The sequence below is a fragment of the Scyliorhinus torazame genome, chromosome 3 (assembly GCF_047496885.1).
Source record: "Scyliorhinus torazame isolate Kashiwa2021f chromosome 3, sScyTor2.1, whole genome shotgun sequence".
NCBI lineage: Eukaryota > Metazoa > Chordata > Chondrichthyes > Carcharhiniformes > Scyliorhinidae > Scyliorhinus > Scyliorhinus torazame.
In genome coordinates, this window is record NC_092709.1 from 328,036,952 (window position 1) to 328,059,899 (window position 22,948).

Sequence of the window (22,948 nt, forward strand, 5' to 3'; positions counted from 1 at the left end):
CCGGAGGAATTTCCGCCCCGCCAGCTGGCGGAAACGGCCTTTGTTGCCCCGCCAGCTGGCGCGGAAATGACATCCCTGGGCGGCGCATGCGCGGGAGCGTCAGCGGCCTCTGACAGTTTCCCACGCATGCGCAGTGGAGGGAGTCTCTTCCGCCTCCGCCATGGTGGAGACCGTGGCGGAGGCGGAAGGGAAAGAGTGCCCCCACGGCACAGGCCCGCCCGCGGATCGGCGTCCCCGATCGCGGGCCAGGCCACCGTGGGGGCACTCCCCGGGGCCAGATCGCCCCGCGCTCCCCCCAGGACCGCGGAGTCCGCCCACGCCGCCTTGTCCCGCCGTTCAAAAGATGGTTTAATCCACGCCGGCGGGACAGGCAATTTATCGGCGGGACTTCGGCCCATCCGGGCCGGAGAATCGAGTGGGGTGGCCCGCCAACCGGCGCGGCCCGATTCCCGCCCCCGCCGAATATCCGGTGCCGGAGACTTCGGCAACCGGCGGGGGCGGGATTCACGCCAGCCCCCGGCGATTCTTCGACCCGGTGGGGGGTCGGAGAATGACGCCCATGTTCTTTACCCCCGAGGCTCAGCAAGCAACCAGACTGTATAGGCCCAGAGAGCTGGAGAATGCTGCTGCCTTTCTGTTGGATAAATTCTAACTCACAACACGAGGATATGTTAATATCAACAACTTGAGAAAGTTGTTAAAGCTGGCAAAGTTGCAACTAATGGGAACATAGATATAAAATAACTTCAAAAGATCATATGCGACACAGCCTGAAAAAATATCGCTCTTGTATTTGGTCCCCCTGTGCAAGCTTGCTCTGTAGAGGAGGGGGAGTCTGGGGCTATAGCTGTTGCGTGAACAGCACCACAGTTGGTGGAGCCTCGTGGCAGACACTACCGGCAAAGGGTTTTCCAACATTGGACATTCCGCATGCAGATGTTGGAGCTTCAGTGTTGGAGAACATTGCACCTGTCCTGGACGATGGTGGACTACATTTGCCACATCTGGACATACCTTCAGGCTGCACAGGTTTGGCAGTGCTCCCCTTCTCGGTGTGCAGGGCTGGAGGTGTGTCACTCACAGGGAGGGAGTTGTCCAATGGATTGGACACCCAAAGTGTCTCATGGGTGAAAGCCCCCAGGCTGCGTCATGGTCTCCCTCATGGGGTTGAGGGCGGTGAGGCTTCTGGATCCGACTACAGCTGCCCCGCTATCCTATGAAGGAGACCAGGGCCCCAAGGCACCCGAATGGAAGAGGGGCAGCAAGGAGAGCAGCCCGGGGCTTCCCACCCAGGAGACCTTGAAATAGAGGACAAGCTGGAGGAAGATCCAGAAGCCCCGCCCTCCACTGGTGTTGACACGTATGGATTCCCACCAGTACCTGCATCATGCATTGAAGCTCTGCACCATGGGGTTCATGGCCTCAGCCGTGGAGGTTGCCATAGAACAAACTGAGCTGAGCCATAGAACAAACATCCATGGAGTGCAGGTCCTGCACCAAGGTCTCCACTGCGGATGCGACCCTTGCAGTGTTAGCCTCCTTGTGTAGGAGGTGCAGCACCACCTCTTCAGAGAGAAGGCAATGGGACTCCTGCAATCCCTTCCTGATGCTGAAAGTACAACCTTTACTCGTGTGAAGCTTGAGGAATGACTGCGTGTCTTAAGGGTTCTCACTTTTGTCTGCTGCCCCACTTTGCTCTCTGCGCAGGCACGGTCCGGCGTCTCTCTGGCCAACCCAAGGGCTCTTCCCTTGAAGGCTGTGAGATATTCTAGGTCGCGCATGACTCCAGTTGACTGTGCCGCTCACACCTGTTGTACTTGAATTTATCCTGCAGTGAGACAGCTGGAGAGAGTGCTGATGGGGAGAGTACAGCTGGGGAGAGTGTAGCTGGGAGAGTGCAGCAAGGGGAGAGTGCAACTGGGGAGAGTGCAGCTGGGGAGAGTGTAGCTGGGAGAGTGCAGCTGGGGAGAGTGCCGCTGGGGAGAGTGCAGCTGGGGAGAGTGTCGCTGGGGAGAGTGCAGCTGGGGAGAGTGTCGCTGGGGAGAGTGCAGCTGGGGAGACTGCCGCTGGGGAGAGTGCAGCTGGGGAGAGTGCCGCTGGGGAGAGTGCCGCTGGGGAGAGTGCAGCTGGGTGTGGGTAGGTGGGAGAGTGTAGCTGGGTGTGGGTAGGTGGGGAGAGTGTAGCTGGGAGAGTGTAGGTAGGGAGAGTGCAGCTGGGTGTGGGTAGGTGGGGAGAGTGCAGCTGGGGAGAGTGCAGCTGGGGAGAGTGCAGCTGGAGGGGAGTGCCGCTGGGGAGAGTGCAGCTGGGGAGAGTGTAGCTGGGGAGAGTGCCGCTGGGGAGAGTGTAGCTGGGGAGAGTGTAGGTGGGGAGAGTGTAGCTGGGAGAGTGTAGGCGGGGAGAGTGCAGCTGGGGAGAGTGTAGGTGGGGAGAGTGTAGGTGGGGAGAGTGCCGCTGGGGAGAGTGTAGCTGGGGACAGTGTAGCTGTGGAGAGTGTAGGTGGGGAGAGTGTAGCTGGGGAGAGTGTAGCTGGGAGAGTGTAGGTGGGGAGAGTGTAGCTGGGGAGAGTGTAGGTGGGGAGAGTGTAGCTGGGGAGAGTGTGGCTGGGAGAGTGTAGGTGGGGAGAGTGTAGCTGGGAGAGTGGAGGTGGGGAGAGTGTAGGTGGGGAGAGTGTAGGTGGGGAGAGTGTAGCTGGGGAGAGTGTAGCTGGGAGAGTGTAGGTGGGGAGAGTGCAGCTGGGGAGAGTGTAGCTGGGAGAGTGTAGGTGGGGAGAGTGTAGGTGGGGAGAGTGTAGCTGGGGAGAGTGTAGCTGGGAGAGTGTAGGTGGGGAGAGTGCAGCTAGGGAGAGTGCTGCTGGGGAGAGTGTTGCTGGGAGAGTGTAGGTGGGGAGAGTGTAGCTGGGGAGAGTGTAGGTGGGGAGAGTGCAGCTAGGGAGAGTGCTGCTGGGGAGAGTGTTGCTGGGAGAGTGTAGGTGGGGAGAGTGTAGCTGGGGAGAGTGCCGCTGGGGAGAGTGTAGGTGGGGTGAGTGCAGCTGGGGAGAGTGCAGCTGGGGAGAGTGCAGCTGGGATAGAGTGTAGGTAGGTAGAGTGCTGCTGGGGAGAGTGTAGCTGGGAGAGTGTAGGTGGGGAGAGTGCAGCTGGGGAGAGTGTAGGTGGGGAGAGTGTAGGTGGGGAGAGTCCAGCTGGGGAGAGTGTAGGTGGGGAGAGTGTAGGTGGGGAGAGTCCAGCTGGGGAGAGTGTAGGTGGGGAGAGTGTAGCTGGGAGAGTGTAGGTGGGGAGAGTGTAGGTGGGGAGAGTGTAGGTGGGGAGAGTGTAGGTGGGGAGAGTGTAGGTGGGGAGAGTTTAGGTGGGGAGAGTGCAGCTGGGAGAGTGTAGCTGGGAGAGTGTAGGTAGGGAGAGTGTAGGTAGGGAGAGTGTAGCTGGGAGAGTGTAGGTGGGGAGAGTGTAGGTGGGGAGAGTGTAGGTGGGGAGAGTTTAGGTGGGGAGAGTGCAGCTGGGAGAGTGTAGCTGGGAGAGTGTAGGTAGGGAGAGTGTAGGTAGGGAGAGTGTAGCTGGGAGAGTGTAGGTGGGGAGAGTGTAGGTGGGGAGAGTGTAGGTAGGGAGAGTGTAGCTGGGAGAGTGTAGGTGGGGAGAGTGTAGGTGGGGAGAGTGTAGCTGGGAGAGTGTAGGTGGGGAGAGTGTAGGTGGGGAGAGTGTAGCTGGGAGAGTGTAGCTGGGAGAGTGCAGGTGGGGAGAGTGTAGGTGGGGAGAGTGTAGGTAGGGAGAGTGTAGGTAGGGAGAGTGTAGGTGGGGAGAGTGTAGCTGGGTGAGGGTAGGTGAGGAGAGTACGGTGGGGAGAGTGTAGGTGGGGAGGGTGTAGGTGGGGAGAGTGTAGCTGCCAGAGTGAAGGTGGAGAGAATGTAGGTGGCAAGAGTGTAGCTGGGAGAGTGAAGGTGGGGAGAGTGTAGGTGGGGAGAGTGTAGGTGGGGAGAGTGTAGCTGGGAAAGTGAAGGTGGGGAGAGTGGAGCTGGGGAGAGTGTAGGTGGGGAGAGTGTAGCTGGGAGAGTGTAGGTGGGGAGAGTAGCTGGGTGAGGGTAGGTGGGGAGAGTGTAGGTGGGGAGAGTGTAACGGGGGAGAGTGTAGGTAGGGAGAGTGTAGGTGGGGAGAGTGTAGCGGGGGAGAGTGTAGGTAGGGAGAGTGTAGGTGGGGAGAGTGTAGCGGGGAGAGTGTAGGTAGGGAGAGTGTAGGTGGGGAGAGTGTAGCGGGGGAGAGTGTAGGTAGGAAGAGTGTAGGTGGGGAGAGTGTAGCGGGGGAGAGTGTAGGTAGGGAGAGTGTAGGTGGGGAGAGTGTAGCTGGGAGAGTGTAGGTGGGGAGAGTGTAGGTGGGGAGAGTGTAGGTGGGGAGAGTGTAGCTGGGTGAGGGTAGGTGGGGAGAGTGTAGGTAGGGAGAGTGTAGGTAGGGAGAGTGTAGGTGGGGAGAGTGTTACGGGGAGAGTGTAGCTGGGAGAGTGAAGGTGGGGAGAGTGTAGGTGGGGAGAGTTTAGCTGGGTGAGGGTAGGTGGGGAGAGTCTAGGTGGGGAGAGTGTAGCTGGGTGAGGGTAGGTGGGGAGAGTGTAGGTGGGGAGAGTGTAGGTGGGAGAGTGTAGCGGGGGAGAGTGTAGGTGGGGAGAGTGTAGCTGGGAGAGTGAAGGTGGGGAGAGTGTAGGTGGGAGAGTGTCGCTGGGAGAGTGAATGTGGGGAGAGTGTAGGTGGGGAGAGTGTAGCTGCCAGAGTGAAGGTGGAGAGAATGTAGGTGGCAAGAGTGTAGCTGGGAGAGTGAAGGTGGGGAGAGTGTAGGTGGGGAGAGTGTAGGTGGGGAGAGTGTAGCTGGGAAAGTGAAGGTGGGGAGAGTGTAGCTGGGGAGAGTGTAGGTGGGGAGAGTGTAGCTGGGAGAGTGTAGGTGGGGAGAGTAGCTGGGTGAGGGTAGGTGGGGAGAGTGTAGGTGGGGAGAGTGTAACGGGGGAGAGTGTAGGTAGGGAGAGTGTAGGTGGGGAGAGTGTAGCGGGGGAGAGTGTAGGTAGGGAGAGTGTAGGTGGGGAGAGTGTAGCGGGGAGAGTGTAGGTAGGGAGAGTGTAGGTGGGGAGAGTGTAGCGGGGGAGAGTGTAGGTGGGGAGAGTGTAGGTGGGGAGAGTGTAGGTGGGGAGAGTGTAGCTGGGAGAGGGTAGGTGGGGAGAGTGTAGGTAGGGAGAGTGTAGGTAGGGAGAGTGTAGGTGGGGAGAGTGTCGCGGGGAGAGTGTAGCTGGGAGAGTGAAGGTGGGGAGAGTGTAGGTGGGGAGAGTTTAGCTGGGTGAGGGTAGGTGGGGAGAGTCTAGGTGGGGAGAGTGTAGCTGGGTGAGGGTAGGTGGGGAGAGTGTAGGTGGGGAGAGTGTAGGTGGGAGAGTGTAGGTGGGGAGAGTGTAGCTGGGAGAGTGTAGCGGGGGAGAGTGTAGGTGGGAGAGTGTCGCTGGGAGAGTGAATGTGGGGAGAGTGTTGGTGGGGAGAGTGTAGCGGGGGAGAGTATCAGTTCAGATGGTCATGAGGTGTGGTATTTGAGCGGGAGCTGGGGTGTACGAAGCAAGGCACAACACGTTAGGAAGGATGTGAAAGTATGAAGTGGGTATGTACAATGGTTCCTGGATTGAGTGAGGATGAGTGAGAAGCTGAGACCAAATTTGATGGACGTGTTTAAAATTATGAAGGGTTTAGACAGATTAAATAATGAGAACCTTTTTCCATTTGTGGAAGGGTTAAAGGTCACAGATTTAAGATGTTTGGCAAAACAACCCTGAGATTTATTGAATTTGGAATACACTGCTTGAAAGGGTCGTGGATATGGAGTCAACAGTTGCCTTCAAAAGGGAATTGGAATAATACTTGAAAGAGAGAAAATTGCAGTGTTATAGGGGAAGATTTGGGGAGTGGAACTAAGCTGATTCCTCTTGGAGAGAGCAAGTGCATGCGCAACAAGCCCAATGGCCTCTTTTTTGTGTTGTTTTATTCTAACCACCGCATTTCTAACATGGGAAATGTGAGCATTTGGGCAAGGCACTGGCAGACTACCTGGCAGTAACTAACTGATGCTCGATCAATAACTCCAGAAGCGAGATTGGATGGCAATTGAAGGCTTTATTGGACTAGATGTTCCCCCCCCCCCCCCCCCCCCCCCCCGCAGCGCAGGTACAGAATGCAGCTGCTAGGGAGACACAGACTCTTATACTCCGCCTTACTGGGCGGAACCAGCAGGCAGGCTCCACCAATGATATTGCTGTCTCAGGTACCTCCCACACCAATAGTCTTACAGCCTCAACCTAGGTACCGTAATACCTCTAATACAGACTACCACACTAACCTGTGCCTCATCATGACCTAACAAGATGAAGGGAGGAACTGTAAAATAAGACAAAGAAACGCCTACCACTTAAATCTTCCCTTGGCAAGTCCTCGCTGGAAATGAAAAGAGAGCAAATCTCCTCTACCAGCTGCGGGTAAGAGTGAGCGCTCCATGTCTGCAGTGTGGCCAAGTCAAGGCTTGGGATTTCTTCAGGCATAAAAAGACCACCATCCCGGGCATAGCCAGAGAAAAGGACCTCCTCGAAGCTCACGTCGGTCACTTCACCCCGCGTACTGGTGTATTTCATTTCGCTCCACCTGTGTGACAAGAGTTAAAAAGGAAAAAGTGAGAACAGAAAAAGAAACCGGCTTGTGCAGACAGAGGGCACTTTGCATTACTTAGAAAACTTCACCTGTTGAAATGCATGTTGCAGCAGAGATATGGGTAGGATTTAAGCAGATAGAAAGTGGATAGAAACGAGATCTGCTGGGACCTCTGTTGTTTGTTGTACATATAAATAATCTGGAGGAAAATGTGGGAGGTCTGATGAGTAAGTTTACAGATGACACAAAGATTGGCGGAGTTGATAGTGCTGAGGATTGTTAGGGGATACGACAGGATATAGATAGATTGGAGACTTGGGCACAGAAATGGGCAGATGGGGTTTAATCCGGAGAAATGTGAGGTGATGCATTTTGGGGGATCAAATCTAGTTATGAATTATACTGTAAATGGCAGAACCCTTAGGTTCATTAACATACAGAGAGATCTGGGCATGCAGGTCCGCAGTTCCCTAAAAATGGCAACACAGGTGGCCAAGGTGATTAAGAAGGTATATGGAAAGCTTCATCAGCCGAGGCATCGAATACTGGAGTTGGGAAATCATGTTGCAGCTGTATAAAACCTTGGTTAGGCCACATTAGGAGTATTGCGTGCATTGAGGGAGAACTAGGGAATAGGGACAGTGTGGCTCTGAGGCAGAGCAGACGGGGAGGAGTTGCTGAACACAGCGGGTCTGGTGGCCTGAAGTGCATATGTTTTAATGCAAGGAGCATTACGGGTAAGGCAGATGAACTTAGAGCTTGGATTACTACTTGGAACTATGATGTTGTTGCCATTTCAGAGACCTGGTTGAGGGAAGGGCAGGATTGGCAGCTAAACGTTCCAGGATTTAGATGTTTCAGGCGGGATAGAGGGGGATGTAAAAGGGGAGGCGGAGTTGCGCTACTTGTTCGGGAGAATATCACAGCTATACTGCGAGAGGACACCTCAGAGGGCAGTGAGGCTATATGGGTAGAGATCAGGAATAAGAAGGGTGCAGTCACAATGTTGGGGGTCTACTACAGGCCTCCCAACAGCCAGCGGGAGATAGAGGAGCAGATAGGTAGACAGATTTTGGAAAAGAGTAAAAACAACAGGGTTGTGGTGATGGGAGACTTCAACTTCCCCAATATTGACTGGGACTCACTTAGTGCCAGGGGCTTAGACGGGGTGGAGTTTGTAAGGAGCATCCAGGAGGGCTTCTTAAAACAATATGTAAACAGTCCAACTAGGGAAGGGGCGGTACTGGACCTGGTATTGGGGAATGAGCCCGGCCAGGTGGTAGATGTTTCAGTAGGGGAGCATTTCGGTAACAGTGACCACAATTCAGTAAGTTTTAAAGTACTGGTGGACAAGGATAAGAGTGGTCCGAGGATGAATGTGCTAAATTGGGGGAAGGCTAATTATAACAATATTAGGCGGGAACTGAAGAACATAGATTGGGGGCGGATGTTTGAGGGCAAATCAACATCTGACATGTGGGAGGCTTTCAAGTGTCAGTTGAAAGGAATACAGGACAGGCATGTTCCTGTGAGGAAGAAAGATAAATACGGCAATTTTCGGGAACCTTGGATGACGAGTGATATTGTAGGCCTCGTCAAAAAGAAAAAGGAGGCATTTGTCAGGGCTAAAAGGCTGGGAACAGACGAAGCCTGTGTGGCATATAAGGAAAGTAGGAAGGAACTTAAGCAAGGAGTCAGGAGGGCTAGAAGGGGTCATGAAAAGTCATTGGCAAATAGGGTTCAGGAAAATCCCAAGGCTTTTTACACATACATAAAAAGCAAGAGGGTAGCCAGGGAAAGGGTTGGCCCACTGAAGGATAGGCAAGGGAATCTATGTGTGGAGCCAGAGGAAATGGCCGAGGTACTAAATGAATACTTTGCATCAGTATTCACCAAAGAGAAGGAATTGGTAGATGTTGAGTCTGGAGAAGGGGGTGTAGATAGCCTGGGACACATTGTGATCCAAAAAGACGAGGTGTTGGGTGTCTTAAAAAATATTAAGGTAGATAAGTCCCCAGGGCCTGATGGGATCTACCCCAGAATACTGAAGGAGGCTGGAGAGGAAATTGCTGAGGCCTTGACAGAAATCTTTAGATCCTCGCTGTCTTCAGGGGATGTCCCGGAGGACTGGAGAATAGCCAATGTTGTTCCTCTGTTTAAGAAGGGTAGCAAGGATAATCCCGGGAACTACAGGCCGGTGAGCCTTACTTCAGTGGTAGGGAAATTACTGGAGAGAATTCTTCGAGACAGGATCTACTCCCATTTGGAAGCAAATGGACGTATTAGTGAGAGGCAGCACGGTTTTGTGAAGGGGAGGTCGTGTCTCACTAACTTGATAGAGTTTTTCGAGGAGGTCACTAAGATGATTGATGCAGGTAGGGCAGTAGATGTTGTCTATATGGACTTCAGTAAGGGCTTTGACAAGGTCCCTCATGGTAGACTAGTACAAAAGGTGAAGTCACACGGGATCAGGGGTGAACTGGCAAGGTGGATACAGAACTGGCTAGGCCATAGAAGGCAGAGGGTAGCAATGGAGGGATGCTTTTCTAATTGGAGGGCTGTGACCAGTGGTGTTCCACAGGGATCAGTGTTGGGACCTTTGCTGTTTGTAGTATATATAAATGATTTGGAGGAAAATGTAACTGGTCTGATTAGTAAGTTTGCAGACGACACAAAGGTTGGTGGAATTGCGGATAGCGATGAGGACTGTCTGAGGATACAGCAGGATTTAGATTGTCTGGAGACTTGGGCGGAGAGATGGCAGATGGAGTTTAATCCGGACAAATGTGAGGTAATGCATTTTGGAAGGGCTAATGCAGGTAGGGAATATACAGTGAATGGTAGAACCCTCAAGAGTATTGAAAGTCAAAGAGATCTAGGAGTACAGGTCCACAGGTCATTGAAAGGGGCAACACAGGTGGAGAAGGTAGTCAAGAAGGCATACGGCATGCTTGCCTTCATTGGCCGGGGCATTGAGTATAAGAATTGGCAAGTCATGTTGCAGCTGTATAGAACCTTAGTTAGACCACACTTGGAGTATAGTGTTCAATTCTGGTCGCCACACTACCAGAAGGATGTGGAGGCTTTAGAGAGGGTGCAGAAGAGATTTACCAGAATGTTGCCTGGTATGGAGGGCATAAGCTATGAGGAGCGATTGAATAAACTCGGTTTGTTCTCACTGGAACGAAGGAGGTTGAGGGGCGACCTGATAGAGGTATACAAAATTATGAGGGGCATAGACAGAGTGGATAGTCAGAGGCTTTTCCCCAGGGTAGAGGGGTCAATTACTAGGGGGCATAGGTTTAAGGTGAGAGGGGCAAGGTTTAGAGTAGATGTACGAGGCAAGTTTTTTACGCAGAGGGTAGTGGGTGCCTGGAACTCACTACCGGAGGAGGTAGTGGAAGCAGGGACGATAGGGACATTTAAGGGGCATCTTGACAAATATATGAATAGGATGGGAATAGAAGGATACGGACCCAGGAAGTGTAGAAGATTGTAGTTTAGTCGGGCAGTATGGTCGGCACGGGCTTGGAGGGCCGAAGGGCCTGTTCCTGTGCTGTACATTTCTTTGTTCTTTGTTTGTTCTTTGTTCTGGTCACCACATTAACAAAGGACGTTGAAACTTTGAAGAGAGTGCAACGAAGGTTCACCAGGATGTTGCCTGGTCTCGAGGGTGTTGGGTATGAGGAGAGGTTGAATAAACTAGGATTGTTTTCACAGGAAAGGCAGAGGCTGAGGGGAGACCTGATAGAGAGCTACAAAATTATGAGTGGCATAGACAGGGTGGATAGTCAAAGGCTTTTTCCAAGGGTGGAAGTGTCAATTACAAGGGGGCACAGGTTCAAGGTGAAAGGAGGAAAAGTTTAAGGGAGATGTGTGGGGTAGGTTTTTCATGCAGAGAGTGGTGGGTGTCTGGAATGCGCTGCCAGAGGATGTGATAGAAGCAGGCACATTAGCAGCATTTAAGAGGCATCTGGATTGATACATGAATAGGGAGGAAACAGAGGGATATGGACCAAGTAAGGGCAGAAGGTGTGGTAGTCACAACTGTTTGTATATATGACGTATATGAGAAGTAATACGGAAAGGCTCCCAGGTCTGTGTGGAGTGCAAATCGCACTTCTACCGGCCAGACCGAGCATACCTGGTGAAGGCCTCCCGTCCCTTTGAATGCCTCAGCATGGATTTCAAAGGGCCCCTCCCCTCCACCGACCGAAACACGTACTTCCTTAACGTGGTCCAGATTCCCCTTCGCCATTCCATGCCCCGATATGACGTCTGCCACAGTCATCAATTGCATCTTCACTCTGTTTGGTTTCCCCGCTTACGTCCACAGCGACCGGGGATCCTCCTTTATGAGTAATGAGCTGCGTCAATTCCTGCTCAGCAAGGGCATTGCCTCGAGCAGGACGACCAGCTACAACCCCCGGGGAAACGGGCAGGTGGAGAGGGAGAACACTGCTGGCCCTACGGTCTAAAAATCCCCCAGTCTCCCGTTGGCAGGAGGTCCTCCCCGACACACTCCACTCCATCCGATCGCTACTTTGCACTGTGACCAATGCAACCCCCCATGAACGTCTCCTTGCCTTCCCTAGGAAGTCCACCTCCGGTGTTTCGCTCCCAACGTGGCTGGCAGCTCCAGGACCCATTCTCCTCCGCAAGCACGTGCGGCTCCACAAGGCGAACCCGTTGGCCGAGAGGGTACAGCTGCTACATGCGAACCCGCGGTATGCCTACATGGCGTACCCCGACGGCCGCCAAGACACAGTCTCCCTCAGGGACCTGGCACCAGCTGGGTCCCCCCCCACCTAACTGCCCCGACGCTACCCTTCCTCCCACCAGCACACCTCACCACAGCCCCCGCTCCAGGACGATCCGCCCCCCCATTGGTTCCACCCCGGGATGAAGATGAGGACTGCACGCTCCCGGAGTCACCGGCGACCAAGCCGGCGCCTGCATCGCCCCCGGGACTGCGATGCTCACAACGGAGGATCAAGGCACCCGACCAGCTAAATTTGTGAACTTTTCCCCAAACGGTACACTTTAAAAATGCTCACATACATGTAAATAGTTTTTCCATCACCCCCGCTGGACTCTTTTTTAACAGGGGGTGAATGTGGTAGTCACCACTGTTTGTAAATATGACGGTAAGGCTCCTGTACTACAGGTATGGGGGTAGATCCCTGCCTGCTGGCTCCGCCCAGTAGGCGGAGTATAAATGTGTGTGCTCACCGAGCTGCAGCCATTTCAGCAGCGGCTGTAGGAGGTAACACATCTCTGCTTAATGAAGTCTCGATTACTCTCTATTCTCGTCTCATCGTAATTGATAGTGCATCAGAAGGTTTTTATTTGGTTAGGGCATCATGATCGGCACAGGCTTGGAGGGCAGAAGGGCCTGTTCCTGTGCTGTACCTTTTTTTGTTCTTTTTTATTTTGGTCCCCTTATCTGAGGAAGGATGTTGTAGCTCTGGAGGGAGTGCAGAGTCGGTTTACTCGGTGAGTTGGATGATCAGCCGTGATCACAATGAATGGCGGAGCAGGCGTGAAGAGCAAAGCAGTCAGCACGCTGGCACTGCTGCCTCACAGTGCCAGGGACCTGGGTTCAATTCTGGCCTTGTGGTAGACAGCTTCCTTGGGAAACCTTTCGAGGATGTTTTCCATCAGCTGCTGGAAAATTGCACAAGGTGACGACACCCCAAATGGAAGCCGGGAGTATTCGTGGATGTTGATGATGACATATTTTTATGACGCCGCGTCAAACTCCAACTGGAGCTACAAATGGCACCGGTCCAAGCAGGTGGCCCTGTCTACTGTCAGCTTATAATCGGCACACAGGCGGAGGGACATGCCCGGCTTCAGCACCGAGAACTGAGAACTGGACCGGCTGTATGATGCCCAAGTTCTCTAGTAGTCGGCTCAATTTTTCACCCATTTTCGTAAAGGCGGCTTATGAGACCGGCCAGGCCCTGAAGTATTTGGGCTGAGGCTCTGGGTCAACATAAATTTTTGCTTTGGCCACCTTTATTTTTCCTTGGTCCTCCTGGAAAACCTCTGGATCCTTTACGAGGACTTCATACAGACCACCAGTACCAATCCGGAAAATCCATTGCCAGTCCAGATGGAGTTTTGTAACCAAACACGGAGGCTGGACCCAGGTTCTTGCACCATTACTAGTGGTAGCCTAATCAACTGTTGTCCATAAGTATCCGGGGTCATCATGCTACCGACGATGGTCAATGGTTACCCTGCTTAGTTGCTAGCCGGGCCTGTGTATCCCTAAAGCCCAGGTGCAGGGTTCCCAAGCGGCGCTTATAGAAAGTTTGTTGTCCGATTTTATAGGCATCAGCCCCCGTGTTGCTTTCCATGTCTAAGGGGTGACCATTGATTTGAAGCCGTATTGTAATTAGAGCTCTTCTGGGGGCCATGATTGTTACGGCACACTGGGCTAGTGTGTAGTTAATTCTAGCCCATGTGCCCTGGAGTCATGACACAAGTGAATTAATCAATAATTATTATAAAAATACCCAGTATTTGGCCTTTGGCTGCCCAATAATTACATTCACTAAGTTTGTACGTTTATACGTGATTATTGTTTATTTATAATAAGGTCTATCATGGAACATACAGTAATTCAACTAGTTGACAACAAGCTAATACCTACTACCCACTTTAACTGTTCCACCCTCTACCCACACACACAAGACAGACAAACTCAGAGGGGTGGAAAGGAGTAAAAAAAAACAGGATGAAGGTCAAAAGATGTCTTTGCTTCAGATGGTGGTTCTTTAGCACACTTTCTTCACAACAAGCTTGCTGGTTAAAGTCTCTAATTTACAGCTGGTAATGGTCTTCTTTGTAGAGTCATTCATTCAGGATCCCTATAGTTTAGAAAAATGCAGTATTCACAAGCAGCAGGCCTTTCTGGAGAGGTACTTTATTTCTCATCAAACTGGGCCTTCAGCTCGAGGTTCACACTCAGGCCTCTATCTTTCTGGAGAGACACTTTATTTCACATCAAACCCTTGCTTTCAGCTCATAGTTTGACTTACGCCTCTGCAGTCTCAAGTGAACAGCAGCCAGACTTGCTGGAGAGAGAGTCAGCCCTCGCAGTTGCCTTCTGGAGAGAGTTAGTTAGATCTCTTCATCAGGCTGCCAGAATCAAAGCTGGAACCAAACTGGAACCTCGGGACTCTGAAAAAACATATCAGTGGGATCAGATCCATTCACCATCTGTTACTGGGCACAGCACAGCCCTCTGGGCCAATTCACTGGCCACCAGCCAAATCAATCAAACCGATCCCTCACTGATACCTGCCAGTCTGTAAGCACAATGTTAAAACAGCACAGCCTCCTGGATCCTTTTGTTTCAATTCAAGGTACAGGCTTCTGACAGGCTGTTACTCTTAAAGTGGCAGGTCCAATAATAATCCACGGATCAAAAGTGTAACGGCAAAATAAAAGAAAGGGTAAATAAGGGAATAAACAGGGAACAAACAGGAAGGACCCTTACATAGGTTGGACTGAATTAAATCTTCTTCCTCAGGTGGGACAATGTGCAAAGCCCCAGCTTGGGGAACTTGTGTCACCCAGCTAGGGCAAAGTGTTCACTGTTGATTCAGGTAGCCTCGACTGCCATGGCTCCTGCGACCGCGAGGGCAGCACTGTTGTGTGACTCCTCTTCGTCCTCTGGACAGACCGTGGTGACCCTTGACCATCGAGTCTGCCCGTGACTGGGTTACGTGAGCACTATCCTCGGGGTCCGGCCAACGCAGTGCACACCATAATTCCTGGATCCTTGGAGCTCCTGGACTCCTTTCCCGTATTCTCACAGGAGGGTGATAGTTCTCTGACCTTTTCAGGTCCCAGGCCGGAGCCACTAACAGCTTACTTTGAGCCACCATATTGTTAATGCCACAAAGCTAATGATCTCTTGACATCTCAGGGAGGGATGTCCCGAAGTCACAATGTTCGGCTAACTTGCGAAAGTGCGTCAGAAATTCCGTAACCAATTTCCCCGTGGTCTATCGGGCCGTATTGAACAGTGCCTCTGCCTAATTACTGACATCTTAGGGTCATAACGATTCGCAACAAATTCCACAAGCGCTCAATACGTCTTCTAGTCCAGGGCCGGCAGGTAGGTGAGGCTATTGATTACACTAACTGTCGGGGCCCCGCAGGCTACCAGGAGTATTACCTTCTGTCGGTCATCCTCAACAGTACCGTTTGCCTGGAAGAAATACCGCACCCTTTCTGTATACTGGGCCCAGTTTTCCACACCTGTGTCAAACGCCTGTAGTTTACAAAAGCAGCATTTTCAAACAACCATTGACTTCGCTTCCATGCTGGGGTATTCCGATGTGGTCAGGATGTGGTTCACAGCCGCTGATTTCTCCCTCGGCAGTATAAAAGCTCAGGAAGCCCAAGAAGGTGAGTTAAACAGTGCTTAATAAACCAACGCAAGGTAAAGGGCCCAACGCGGCTCACAGTTAAAAGATCCCAACCGGTACTACGGATCACGCTGGTCCCAGCAGGGGCCGGCTTTTACGAGGCAGATATTTACGAGCCCCAGCTGGGCAGGCCTCCACTCATTTGCGGGGGACATCGTATTCCACAAGTCCTCCGAGGAGATCATTTGAGGTATCTCCGTGGGTCTGGTGAAGTTTATCACATGGACACAAGGAGGCAAGGTCTTCAAATACATAGAAAGAAAATAGGAGCAGGAGGAGGCCATTCGGCCCTTCGAGCCTGCTCCGCCATTCATCATGACCATGGCTAGTCATCCAACTCAATAGCCTAATCCCGCTTTCCCCTATATCCTTAGATCATCTTCGCCCTAAGTGCTATATCTAACTGCTTCGTGAAACCATACAATGTTTTGGATTCATCTACTTCCTGTGGTAATGAATTCCACAGGCTCACCACTCCTTGGGTGAAGACATTTCTGCTCACCTCTGTCCTAAATGGTCTACCCCGTATCCTCAGACTGTGACTCCTGGTTCTGGACACACCCACCATTGGGAACATCCTTCCTGCATCTACCCTGTCCAGTCCTAATAGAATTTTATACATTTCTATGAGATCCCCTCTCATTCTTCTGAACTCCAGCGAATAATCCTAACCGATTCAATCTCTCCACATATGCCAGTCCTGCCGTCCCAGGAATCAGTCTGGTAAACTTTCAGTGCTCTCCCTCTATAGCAAGAACACCCTTCCTCAGATAAGGAGACCAAAAACTGCACACAATGTTCCAGTGTGGTCTCATCAAGGCCGTGTAAAATTGCAGCAAGACATCCCTGCTCATGTACTCGAATCCTCTCACAATGAAGGCCAACACACCATTTGCCTTCTTTACTGCCTGCTGCACCTGCATGCTTACCTTCAGTGACTGTTGTATGAGGACACGCAGGTCTCATTGCAAGCTCCTCTCTCCTAATTTATGGCCATTCAGATAATAGCCTGCCTTCTTGCTTTTGCTACCGAAGTGGATAACCTCGCATTTCTACAAATTATTCTGTATCAGCCACTCGTCTGCCCACTCACTCAACTTGTCCAAATCACACTGAGGGATCTCTGCATCCTCCTCACAGCTTGCCCTCCCACCCAACTTGGTGTCATCTGGAAATTTGGAGATATGGGGCTGGATTCCCTACCCCGCCATGCCACATTTCAGTTTCACCCCGCCGGCAGGATGCTCCGTTACGCCGGCTGGTCAATGGGATTTCCCATTGTGGGGCAGCCCCATGACGTCGGGAAACCCCCGGGCTGCCAGCAAAACAGAGCATCCCGCCAACGGAGAATCCAGTCCATGACATTTTGTCCTCTCATCTAAGTCATTAATATATATTGTAAATAGCCGGGGTCCTAGCATTGATCACTGCGGTACCTCAATAGTCATTACCTGCCAATTGAAATTTTTTTAATGGAAATCGTTTATTGTCACAAGTAGGCTTCAAATGAAGTTACTGTGAAAAGCCCCTAGTCGCCACATTCCGGCGCCTGTTCAGGGAGGCTGGTACGGGAATTGAACCTGCGCTGCTGGCCTTGTGCGGTTTTACAAGCCAGCTCTTTAGCCCACTGTGCTAAGCCAGCCCCTAAACCAACCATCAAAACCAACCAATTTGAAAAAGACCGTTAATTCCGACTCTTTGTTTCCTGTCTGCCAACCAGTTTTCTATCCATCTCAAGACACTACCCCCATTCCCATGCACTTTAATTTTACATGTTAATCTTTTATGTGGGACTTTGTCAAAAGCCTTCTGAAGCCAAGTACACCACGTCCACTGGCTCCCCCTCATCAATTCTGCTAGTTACATCCTCGAAGAATTCCAGTAGATTTGTCAACCATGATTTCCCTTTCGTAATCCCATGCTGACTCTGTCCTATCCTGCCACTGTTCTCCAAGTGCTCGGCTATAAAATCTTTGACAATGGATTCTAGAATTTTCCCCCCGCCGACGTCAGCTTCAGTGGTCTATAATTTCCTGTTTTCTCTCTACCTCCCTTTTTAAATAGTGGGGTTACATTAGCCACCCTCCAATCTGCAGGAACTGTTCCAGAGTCTATAGAATCTGGGAAAATGACTACTGATGCATCCACCACAAAGCGGAGATCAGTCAGGACGGCACGTGGTCCAGATGTTGGCACTGGGACTACGGCGCTGAGGACCTGGGTTTGAATCCTGGCCCTGGGTCACTTTCCGTGTTCACTTTGTGCATTCACCCCCACAACCCAAGGATGTGCAAGTTAGGTGGATTGGCCATGCGAAATTGACCCTTAATTGGAAAAAAATAATTGGGTACTCTAAATTTATTTTAAAAAGGAGATCAGTGACAAATTCAGGTTTGGGAACCTGAATTGTAGCTCCAGTATACAGGAGGTTGAGAGTAGTGAGGTCATGAGTAAGGTTTTAAAGTTGCAGGAGTGTACCCGCAGGCAGGAAGGTGGTTTAAAGTGTGTCTTCTTCAATGCCAGGAGCATCCGGAATAAGGTGGGTGAACTTGCGCCATTGGTTGGTACCTAGGACTTCGATGTTGTGGCCATTTCGGAGACATGGATAGAGCAGGGACAGGAATGGTTGTTGCAGGTGCCGGGGTTTAGATATTTCAGTCAGCTCAGGGAAGGTGGTAAAAGAGGGGGAGGGGTGGCATTGTTAGTCAAGGACAGTGTTACGGTGGCAGAAAGGACGTTTGATGAGGACTCGTCAATTGAGGTAGTATGGGCTGAGGTTAGAAACAGGAAAGGAGAGGTCACTCTGTTAGGGGTTTCTATAGGCCTCCGAAAAGTTCCAGAGATGTAGAGGAAAGGATTGCAAAGATGATTCTGGATAGGAGCGAATGCAACAGGGTAGTTGTTATGGGGGACTTTAACTTTCCAAATATTGACTGGAAACGCTATAGTTCGAGTACTTTAGATGGGTCTGTTTTTGTCCAACGTGTGCAGGAGGGTTTCCTGACACAGAATGTAGATAGGCCAACGAGAGGCGCGGCCATATTGGATTTGGTACTGGGTAATGAACCAGGACAGGTGTTAGATTTGGAAGTAGGTGAGCACTTTGGTGATAGTGACCATAATTCGATTAAGTTTACTTTAGTGATGGAAAGGGATAGGTATATACCACAGGGCAAGAGCTCTATCTGGGGGAAAGGCAATTATGATGCGATGAGGCAAGACTTAGGATGCAACGGATGGAAAGGAAAACTGCAGGGGATGGGCACAATGGAAATGTGGAGCTTGTTCAAGGAACAGCTACTGCGTGTCCTTGATAAGTATGTGCCTGTCAGGCAGGGAGGAAGTGGTCGAGCAAGGGAACCGTGGTTTACTCAGGCAGTCGAAACACTTGTCAAGAGGAAGAAGGAGGCTTATGTAAAGATGAAACATGAAGGTTCAGTAAGGGCTCTTGAGAGTTACAAGTTAGCTAGGAAGGACCTAAAGAGAGAGCTAAGAAGAGCCAGGAGGGGACATGAGAAGTCTTTGGCAGGTAGGATCAAGGATAACCCTAAAGTTTTCTATAGATATGTCAAGAATAAAAGAATGACTAGGTAAGAGTAGGGCCAGTCAAGGACAGTAGTGGGAAGTTGTGCTTGGAGTCCAAGGAGATAGGAGAGGTGCTAAATGAATATTTTTCGTCCGTATTCACACAGGAAAAAGACAATGTTGTCGAGGAGAATACTGAGATTCAGGCTACTAGACTAGAAGGGCTTGAGGTTCATAAGGAGGAGGTGTTAACAATTCTGGAAAGGGTGAAAATAGATAAGGCCCCTGGGCCGGATGGGATTTGTCCTAGGATTCTCTGGGAAGCTAGGGAGGAGATTGCAGAGCCTTTGGCTTTGATCTTTAAGTCATCTTTTGTCTCCAGGAATAGTGCCAGAAGACTGGAGGATAGCAAATGTTGTCCCCTTGTTCAAGAAGGGGAGTAGAGACAACCTCAGTAACTATAGACCAGTGAGCCTTACTTCTGTTGTGGCAAAATCTTGGAAAGGTTTATGAGAGATAGGGTGTATAATCATCTGGAAAGGAATAATTTGATTAGACATAGTCAACACGGTTTTGTGAAGGGTAGGTCGTGCCTCATAAATCTTATTGAGTTCTTTGAGAAGGTGACCAAACAGGTGGATGAGGGTAAAGCAGTTGATGTGGTGTATATGGATTTCAGTAAAGCTTTTGATAAGGTTCCCCACGGTAGGCTACTGCAGAAAATACGGAAGCATGGGATTCATGGAGATTTAGCAGTTTGGATCAGAAATTGGCTAGCTGGAAGAAGACAAAGGGTGGTGGTTGATGGGAAATGTTCAGACTGGAGTCCAGTTACTAGTGGTGTACCACAAGGATCTGTTTTGGGGCCACTGCTGTTTGTCATTTTTATAAATGACCTGGAAGAGGGCGTAGAAGGATGGGTGAGTAAATTTGCAGATGACACTAAAGTCGGTGGAGTGGTGGACAGTGCGGAAGGATGTTACAAGTTACAGAGAGGCATAGATAAGCTGCAGCGCTGGGCTGAGAGGTGGCAAATGGAGTTTAATGCAGAAAAGTGTGAGGTGATTAATTTTGGAAGGAATAACAGGAAGATAGAGTATTGGGCTAAGGGTAAGATTCTTGGCAGTGTGGATGAGCAGAGAGATCTCGGTGTCCATGTACATAGATCCCTGAAAGTTGCCACTCAGGTTGAGAGGGTTGTTAAGAAGGCGTACGGTGTGTTAGCTTTTATTGGTAGAGGGATTGAGTTTCGGAGCCATGAGGTCATGTTGCAGCTGTACAAAACTCTGGTGCGGCCGTATTTGGAGTATTGCGTGCAATTCTGGTCACCGCATTATAGGAAGGATGTGGAAGCATAGGAAAGGGTGCAGAGGAGATTTACCAGAATGTTGCCTGGTATGGAGGGAAGATCTTATGAGGAATGGCTGAGGGACTTGAGGCTGTTTTCGTTAGAGAGAAGAATGTTAAGAGGTGACTTAATTGAGGCATACAAGATGATCAGAGGATTGGATAGGGTGGACAGTGAGAGTCTTTTTCCACAGATGGTGATGTCTAGCACGAGGGGACATAGCTTTACGAACATGAATATCGCTTATTGTCAGAGTAGGCTTCAAATGAAGTTACTGTGAAAAGCCCCTAGTCGCCACATTCCGGCGCCTGTTCGGGGAGGCCTGCAACAGTAGTGGACTCGAAAACACTTAGGGTATTCAAATGGTCATTGGATAGACATATGGACGATAAGGGAATAGTGTAAATGGGCTTGAGAGTAGTTTCACAGGTCGGCGCAACATCGAGGGCCGAAGGGCCTGTACGGCGCTGTAATGTTCTATGTTCTATGTTCTAAGTTATGTTAAATAGTATTTACAGCTCGGAAACCTGGTTCTTTAGCCCGACTGCTCCATACTGGTGTTTAGGCTTCACAAGTGCCTCAGTCTATCACAGAGTATTCTCTATTCCAGGCATTGTCAGACTGAGGAGCGCGACCTGCAGGTGGGTCACGGGCGGGTGTCGGGAGGGTCGCAGAGCCATCCGTCGCGGCACTCCCGAATGCACAAATCCGGGCGCAACAGCCGCAGCAGCCATCTTTTAATAATGCCGGCTGCGAGCGGCCTTCAAAATAGCCAGAAACAGATTTTTAAAATTTGCCCGCACTGCGCATGCGCACCGATGATCAGGCACGCATGCGCACTGCGGCTGCATTTTCTTTTACACGGTCGCAGCTTTTTTTTTTCAAGTTCGGGGGGGCCAAAGGGACAAAGGGACCATTGGGACCAAAGGGACCCAAAACCAAGGGCGGGATTCTCCGACCCCACGTCGGGTCGGAGAATCGCCGGGGGCTGGCGTGAATCCCACCCCCGCCGTGTCCCGAAGTCTCCGCCACCAGAGATTCGGCAGCGGCAGGAATCGCGCCGTGCCGGTCGGCGGGAGCGCCAAAGGACTTTCCCGCCAGCCGGTGGAGCGCAAACCGCTCCGGCGCAGGCCTAGCCCCTCAAGGTGAGGGCTTGGCCCCTAAAGGTGCGGAGACTTCCGCACATTTGGGCGGCCTGAAGCCGGAGAGGTTCCCGCCACTCCATTACGCCGGAACCGCCCTCCCCGCCGGATAGTGGAGAATCCCGCCCCATGTCCTCCATTTTTGTCGGCAACATAAGAACATAAGAACTAGGAGCAGGAGTAGTCCATCTGGCCCCTCGAGCCGTTCCGCCATTCAATGAGATCATGGCTGATCTTTTGTGGACTCAGCTCCACTTTCCGGCCCGAACACCCTAACCCTTAATCCCTTTATTCTTCAAAAAACTATCTATCTTTATCTTAAAAACATTTAATGAAGGAGCCTCTCCTGCTTCACTGGCCAAGGAATTCCATAGATTCACAACCCTTTGGGTGAAGAAGTGAAACAAGGTAAGAGAAAAATGGTGGGTCGCGCAGGTCGGCTGGCGTGGGCCGCAAAGGTCAGCCGGCGTGGGTCGCGAAGGTCGGCCGGGTTGAGTCCCGAAGGTTGGCCGGTTGGTAAAAATGGGTCCCCGGAAAAAAAGTTTGAAAAATACTGCTCTATTCCTTCCTCTCTCACCTGTTTATCTCATTTCCCTTCCATCCACCAATGTTCTTCACCTTAACTAATCCATCTAGTGGCAGGATCCTCACTTGAACCACTCCTGTAATAATTTTATCCTCAAATCCTTGCGGATTTATTCGCAACTATCTTATCATTGTGGCCCCTATCAACCTCCTCCACAAGTGGAAATATCTTCCAAATACCAGGGGCGGGATTCTCCACTCCCACGCCGAAGTGGCCGCGCCGTCGTGAACGCTGTCGAGGTTCACGACGGCGCGGAACGGCCCCGGTCCCGACCGATTCAGGCCCTGACAATGGGCCAGTATCGAGGCCGTGTCATATACACGCGCCAGGCCTTATCGCCCGCGTAAAAGCGGCGCCGCATAGATGACGCGGTCGGCGCCACATAACGGACGTCATCCGCGCATGCGCGGGTTGGCCGGCACCAACACGCGCATGCGTGGTTGCCGTCCTCTCTAAGTCCGCCCCGCGAGAAGATTGGGGACGGATCTTGCGGGGCCGTGGAAGGAAGGAGGTCTTCCTTCAGAGAGGACGGACCGACGATCGGTGGGCACCGATCGCGGGCCACCCCACATTCCAGGTGAAGCCCGGTGCAGGATCCCCCTCGCCCCCCCCACAGGCCGCCCCCCCCCAGCGTTCACGCACCGCCCACGACTGCAGTGACGGTCAGTGCCACCCTCAGCAAAGCACAGATGTCAAGCCAATGCGATGACAGTGGCAGACTGCAGTAAATGTCACCTCCAGAGCTGGCAGCCAAGTATAAATACATTGATGTGTCACACAAGAGTTCAGCAGCACAGCCTCTTGAAACATTCCTTTTTGGTCAATCTGACCTGTAAAACACCGAGATTGTTCAGCTGGAAAGACAATCTTCGCGGTCCTCGGCTGATCTCACAGCTCACTCCCTCCTTTGGTACAGTTTAAATTACTGGTGTTAATTTTCACCTTTATTACTCCTTCTGTGCTTGACCGACGCTCTGCAGACTTTGCTCGGCACCAGTTTTTATGACAGCTGGGAGCAAGAACGCTCAAATCTGTTGAGACTTTAAACTCCTCACACAGCACCCTCTACACAGGAAAGCCTCAACAGGCTTTCCGATCACACTGTACGATGGCAGTGCAACTCTCCCAAACCATGCCTGTGCTTTTCAGCAAATATGCACATTTTGATTGCGTACAGTGCAGAAAGAGGCCATTCGGCCCACCAAGCCTGCACCAACCCTCGAAAAGACCAGACTACACAGCCCCCGCCCCTGG

At 51.5% G+C, this 22,948-nt stretch overlaps 1 protein-coding gene across 2 annotated transcripts in view; it reads right to left on the minus strand.

The window, feature by feature from the left end:
- The window catches only part of LOC140409283 (threonine synthase-like 2), a 61,165-nt gene extending 38,437 nt beyond the window's left edge, over window positions 1–22,728 (minus strand). Inside the window, exons 1-2 of one of the 2 annotated variants that reach the window (XM_072497655.1) lie at window positions 22,637–22,728; window positions 6,408–6,640 (exon numbers count right to left, since the gene is read on the minus strand). In XM_072497655.1, the coding sequence (XP_072353756.1) occupies window positions 6,408–6,630 (223 nt within the window). In that variant the 5' untranslated portion in view covers window positions 6,631–6,640; window positions 22,637–22,728. Of the gene's footprint in view, window positions 1–6,407; window positions 6,641–22,524 lie in introns of both variants that reach the window. The other variant, XM_072497654.1, reaches the window with a different exon arrangement.
- Window positions 22,729–22,948: the final 220 nt, after the last annotated feature.